This window comes from Arachis ipaensis, chromosome B09 (assembly GCF_000816755.2).
Source record: "Arachis ipaensis cultivar K30076 chromosome B09, Araip1.1, whole genome shotgun sequence".
NCBI classification, from domain to species: Eukaryota; Viridiplantae; Streptophyta; class Magnoliopsida; order Fabales; family Fabaceae; genus Arachis; species Arachis ipaensis.
Genome location: NC_029793.2, coordinates 26406452 through 26413400, shown reverse-complemented (window position 1 = coordinate 26413400; position 6949 = coordinate 26406452). Strand labels below are relative to the sequence as shown.

The 6949-nt window shown below is 38.3% G+C and overlaps 2 protein-coding genes across 2 annotated transcripts; both read left to right on the top strand.

The window, feature by feature from the left end:
* On the top strand, positions 580-1676 carry LOC107615231. Its single transcript, XM_016317329.1, has 3 exons — positions 580-762; positions 881-1512; positions 1580-1676. Exons 1-3 carry the CDS (start codon positions 580-582, stop codon positions 1674-1676), a joined length of 912 nt encoding a protein of 303 aa, XP_016172815.1.
* On the top strand, positions 1883-3207 carry LOC107615232. Its single transcript, XM_016317330.1, has 2 exons — positions 1883-1936; positions 2086-3207. Exons 1-2 carry the CDS (start codon positions 1883-1885, stop codon positions 3205-3207), a joined length of 1176 nt encoding a protein of 391 aa, XP_016172816.1.

The window sequence follows — 6949 nt, the reverse complement described above, 5'->3', positions numbered from 1 at the left end:
TAAAATTACCATTGATCCATGACTCATATTGCATAATTACCTTCATTGTTGATTGTTTTTTGATGATTTAAATTGTGTAATTTTATTGGAGAGGTTGATCTATAAATTTATAAGGGTTAATAATTTTGTAGGATTTTATCGTTTTATATATTTATAATTCAAAATTTATTATTAGATATTTGAACTAAATAAGAATTTTCAACTAAATCCCTACTATCAATTGACATTTAAAAAAAAGGGTAAAAAACCTAAACAAGCTAAAGGGATTTCAATTTGACACAAATAAGCTAAAACAAATTCTGTTTCAGCAATCAATCAAATGGCATTTCTATGTAGTTCGAACCAAATAGGTTCGAACTCACCTTTCACATAATTCGAACCAAATAGGTTCGAATTACAGCTATACGTCAAGCCTAAATAAATCAAACCAAATTGGTTCGAACCATAACTTAATAATTCGAACCTAATAGGTTCGAATTACATTGAGCATATTTCGAACCATAGCGGTTCGAATCAGTGAGGATGAGAGCTCTATATATATGGTTTGAACGTGAGTTACTATCATTAGAGGTGGTTTACATGGCTAGTGAGGAGAGTTTCGCAGTGTTGGTTCACCACAGAGGAACCATTAAGAAGAAATCTCGTTCTAGTGTGAAGTTCACTGATAAGGATCCTCTCTGCATTATCGTAACGCCTACGACAAGGTATGAGGACCTTGTTAGCTCTGTACTGCAGAAACTCGGGCTGGAAGGTGTGAAACGGGTTAAGAAGTTTTTTTTATCAATTTCCAATCACGGTGCTCCAGAATACCGTAACGTACGATTGTTTCACGATCGGGAGTGATGAGGACTTGCATGTCATGTTTCATTGTCGCCGGCAGTTTCCAGAGGTTAGGACACCAGAACTGTTGGCAAAGTTGGTTGACGCGGTGTCCAACTCGGGGGGTTCGAACCGGAATACCACCACTTTAGCCACGGTAGCCGGTTCTAGCTCCAGGCCTGCCGTTGCATCTTTCTCCGTCCCTGCGTACGAGCCACCCATCCAACCTGTCGCCTCCCCTTCGTTCGCTGTTGACCTCATCGGCAGTGTAGGCGACGAGGTCGGTGAAGGTGGGTATCTGCCGACATCTTTACAGTGTGCTGCACCGGCTGGGGTTGGAGATGGATTCTTGGATGATCCAGAGGACGATGACGTCGAGCCGGATATGATTGCTGATGACAGTGGGGATGATGTTGGAGCAAGTGAGCCTGCTGGGGTGGTCGGTGGTTCTAGCTCCAGCACGCAGCAGTACCCTCCGCATTTTTCCTCTTTGGACTTGGATGCCATGAGGCAGGAGGGGGTTGCTGGGCAGCCGGCTGGATTTGGCGCTAGAGATGCTGAAGGGTATGCAGGTCTGACAGAGTTTCAGGTTGGTCAGCAATTTCCGGATAAAGAACAGGCCCTGTTAAGTGTCAAGACTTACAGCATACGGCGAGGGGTACAGTACAAGGTGGTGGAGTCCGACTATCGCCGGTATGTGGGCAAGTGTTCTGAGTTCGGCAATGGGTGCACATGGTTGATTCGGCTTAGTCTCCGACAGCGCAAGGGCATTTGGGAGGTCAAAAGTTACAACGGACCGCATACTTGTCTCACCACCTCCATTTCCAGCGACCACAAAAGTTTGGATTACCATGTGATATCGGCATTCATTATGCCAATGGTTAGGGCTGATGCATCCGTCAGCATCAAGGTGCTCCTAAATGCCACCGCCGCACACTTTGGGTTTAGGCCGACTTACAGGAGGGTCTGGTTGGCGAAGCAGAAGGCTGTTTTCCTCATCTATGGTGACTGGGATGAGTCGTACAACGAGCTCCCAAGGTGGGTGTTAGGAGTCCGATTGACGATGCCTGGTACTGTTGCTGTGCTGAGGACGAGCCCTGTTCGTGTCGGTGGACAGGTGGACGAGTCTCGAGCTTATTTTCACAGACTATTCTGGACCTTTCCCCATGCATCGAGGCATTCCGTCATTGCAAGCCCCTAGTTAGTATTGACGGAACCCATCTGTATGGCAAGTATGGGGGAACGTTGCTTGTCGCGATTGCACAGGACGGGAACTCCAACATACTCCCCGTCGTGTTCGCGTTAGTCGAGGGTGAGAATGCTGAGTCGTGGTCTTTCTTTCTCTCCCACCTGCGTGAGCATGTGACACTGCAGCCGAGTCTGCTGGTTATCTCGGACAGGCATAACGGCATCAAAGCCGCCCTTGAGGCTCCTGACGGAGGCTGGTTACCTCCATCTGCATACCGGGCATTCTGCATTCGACATGTTGCGGCAAATTTTGCCCTCACCTTCAAGGGCAAAGACGCAAGGAGGCTACTCGTGAATGCGGCGTACGCTAAGACCGAGGTTGAGTTTCAGTACTGGTTTGATATTCTTAGGTCCGAAGACCCGGCGATGTGTGACTGGGCTAACCGGATTGAGTATTCCTTGTGGACCCAACATTGTGATGAGGGGCGTAGATTCGGACACATGACGACGAATATATCCGAGTGTGTGAACTCGATCCTCAAGGGCGTCAGAAACCTTCCTGTGTGCTCCCTAGTGAAGGCAACATACGGAAGGTTGGCCGAGTTATTTGTTCGCAAAGGGAGGGAGGCTGAGGTGCAGATGGGAACCGGACAACAATTTAGTCAGCACTTGGTGAAGTGTATAGAGGCCAACTTGAAGACGGCTAGGTGCTTCACGGTTACCGTGTACGACAGGGATAACTCCGAGTTCACCGTCGCAGAGACAACTCTGACTGGTTCTTTCTCACTGGGTACCTACAGAGTCTCGCTTGCATCTCGCACATGTGACTGCGGATACTTCCAGGCACTTCATTTCCCGTGTCCCCACGCACTGGCATGCTGTGCCTACTCACGGCTTACATGGGAGCCTTATGTCCACCAGGTGTATCGTCTTAGTTCGGTCTTCAGTGTCTATCAGATGGGTTTTACACCTCCCATTCCGGAGGGTTTCTGGCCACCATATGACGGGCCGACTGTCATCCCTGACCCCAATAAGAGGCGTGCGAGAGAGGGTCGTCCCAGGTCCACTCGGATACGGACCAATATGGACGAGGCTGATCCGAACCGGCCAAAGAGATGTGGGATTTGTCGGCAGCCCGGCCATACACGTCGGAGTTGCCCACAACTCGGAGGCGCAGAGCACACACGGGGACATGATTAGCTGTATTTGCGGCTTTGGTTCTTTTGTTATTTCAATTTAGCTTTTAGATTCCGCAATTATCGGTTTTCTTACTTGTGGTTGGTGACGCATAAAATTTGTTAACGTCACTGCGATGTACCTTGAATGGATTTTTACTTAATGAATATGTTCTGCCACCGCAGTTTTAAACGAAATATTTTTCTAAGGCACACCGGCAAAAAAAAATGTAGGACTCTTATTAAGAGATGATGCGGAAACTATGTTCGTAACTTAAGTTCCTTCCTGTGACGAATTCATAGTAATTCGAACCATCCTATTTCGAATTACTTGGTAAAGTTATGCTCATTGTAATTCGAACCTATTAGGTTCGAATTATTAAATTATGGTTCGAACCAATTTAGTTCGATTTATTTAGGTTTGGTGTATAGCTGTAATTCGAACCTATTTGGTTCGAATTATGTAGAAGGTGAGTTCGAACCTATTTGGTTCGAACTATATAGAAATGCCACTTGGTGGATTGCTGAAACAGAATTTGCTTTGGCTTATTTGTGTCAAATTGATCTCCCTTTGACTTGTTTAGGTTTTTTACCCTAAAAAAAATAGAATCTCAATAGTTTACTCTTTTATTAAGAGTAGCTAATATTTTTAGTCAATAATTTATTTTTATACTATTGAAATTAGAACTAGAATTTAAAATTTAATATTTAAATTTAGAATATTGACCCAGTATTAACAAGAAATAATAAAATATGTTGGTAACTTGGTATTGCTCTAATTAAACCAATGAATAATTACAAAAGATGTTCCCCATAAGAGTGAATGTGAGTGACCTAGTAACCAAAAGTACAAATACTTCTTAACAACTGTATGTGTATTATTAAATATTCATGGTGAGTATTGCTTGAGTAGGATAATAAAAATTTATTATATAGATACAAATTGATTCTTATATATAACATCAAATCTTGTGAAGTCAGTTAATTAATATGTATTTAAACGAAGTACTATTTTATCGCTTCAAATCTAAAGTCAGTGACATTTATTTTATATTTTAATATTCTTTTTTATATAGTTTTATATTTTTAAGTAATATATCACCTTTGACCACACCTTTTCGTGGGTGCCACGCACGAGGTTCTCCATTTCGTTGGCGCCGCCAACAGGTTGGCCAATTCGCATGAACTGCCCCTGAGGTGCACCACCTCGTGTGCGCCGTCATTGACTTAGCTCCATTTCGTTGATGGCAGAAAGGAAATGGAGAAAGCTGCTGCGATTGCGCCATTTCGTGGGGGTCACACATGATTTTAAGGGAAACTCCATTTCGCGACTGCTATGCACAAATTGGGCGTGCGTATTTTAGGATCAGTTTAAAATGGTGCGTATTATGGAATAAAAGCTTTTCTAATGTTTAATTATATAAAAAAGCCAAAAGTACAAGTACCTCTTAACAACTGTGTATGTGTATTATTAAATAGATACAAATTGATTCTTATATATAAACATCAAATCTTGTGAAGTCAGTTAATTAATATGTATTTAAATGAAGTACTATTTTATTGCTTCAAATCTAAAATTAGTGACATTTATATGTTAATGTTCTTTTTTATATAATTTTGTATTTTTAAGTAATATATCACTTGTTCTTATTATATCAAAAAATATTATATCCAATACTGCTGTTTAATTTTTTATTATGCGCTCTAGTATTTTATTTTATTTTTTGGTTATTGAAAATCTTAACCAGCACCTTAAAAAGACAACCACTTTTGATAGCAAAACATACACTTTAATTTCTTTGATTTGGGTTTGGTTTCTTATCAAATTGAAGCAAGATGGGATGGGGAAACTGTTAATCATAGAGTTGTTTCTATGATCACGTGGAAAAGACACAGAGATTAATTGTTAACCAGATTTATGTTCTCGGATAGATCATGGTTCATAACCAATTAAAAAAATAAATAAATAAAGAGGACTTATAGAAGAAAAAAAAATTGCTATATAATATAGCATGTGAGATCTGCAATTTTGAAATGTAGCTATCAAATGCATGTGCAGTCTCTTGGAATAATAATAATAATAATAAGTTAGCAATGGCATCATGGCTATTGGCTAGCTCGCCCACCCATTTTGCTTCTTTGCTGTAAGGCACAAACAATAATATGAGAGAAGGCCCTTAATTATTACTTATTATGTATAGTAGTCTCATATTTTGATTCAGCCATATAAAGATTAAAATGTTGAAAAAAGGCAACCTAAATAAAAAGCAGGAAGCAGCTAAATTAGAAAAATAGAAGGGGGGCACAAACTGAATCATAAATGTATATATAGGTCTGGCATCCGTCAACAACAAAACTATTAATGCTTCTCATGAACTGACATATAAATCTGCTTTATAGTAATAGTAACATTAATTTTTAGCTATATATCATGGCAAAATTTGTAAGTGTACTGTTATTATAAAAATATACCAGTGTTATACTAGTATTTCAATAATTTTTAATTATTGATCTTAATTATAAAAAATATATATAATATATATAATTAAAATCAACGGTTAAAAATCACTAAAACATCAGTACGACGGCACACTTGAAAATTCCAAAACTTATTAGTGTCCTGGCCTGATCCAACTAAAGGCATTTTCAAATTTCAACCTCTTTATTTTAAATTCAAAGTTGGTAAGTTGACTAAGTTCATAATAAGTGATTAGCAAAACAAAATCAAAATTGACATGTCGACTTCTCTCTATTTATTCCGTTAAATATTTTAATTTTTTTGTTAACTGACAGTACAATTTTAATTGTAGTGTTAAACTTTCCCATATCATAATAGAACATGTCTGCAAATTATTTTTTTCAGATATAAATTTGGTATTTTACCAGAAAATGGTGCATTTTTGTGTTTTAGAAGTGTGTGGTGCGTCCAAAAATTGCACACAGCTATTTCTGATTTAATTTTTTTAAAAAATAAAAAATAAAAATTTCACCCACCAATTTTTTATTGTAATTTAAAAAAAAAAATGAAAAAAATTCACCCATCAGTTTCTAATTTTATAATTTGTTTCCATATTTTGGTAAAATTCCAAAAAACTCAATAGTTTGAAATTTCACAAAAAAGTCCCCCATATGTAACAAATAATTTCCCAACAAGTCACTGTTATTAACGTGTATGCATGTTGATCGCTCTCTATATTTTACAAATAAAAACAATAGTTTAGAAGGTGAATATGCATCTTAATTAATTAGTGGTATTTTATTTTACAAGTTCACTATGGAGCCAATAACAAATAGATAATTTCAGGGAGTAAACAAATAAATTCAATTGAATTAACAAATTTTACAAGTTTAAAGAATTTACCCGAGTTTATCCAAATCCACATTATTTAATGAATTAACTATTTTAGTTATCTAAAGTCTAAACTGAAATAGAATTTGAAAGTTGCACACTAGTGAATCAACTAAACGGACATGCAAATCACATTGTAACCATAACATCGTTTTTACTTTTTACCTTAAATATCATACACAATTGAGAATTATGTGTAACAATCAAGTGTAACAATCAACTAATAACATGTTCGTCCAAGTAACAAGTAACATCATGTATATTCAACATACATACTCACAAGATTGACCTATGCCTCCTGTATTTCACATAAATCACATAAATCATGATGACCAACTAGTGTTACATGAGTGCCATGTTGCATGACATCAACATAACCAAATTAGTACCAATCCTTCTGTGTCATCTGTGTCATGTT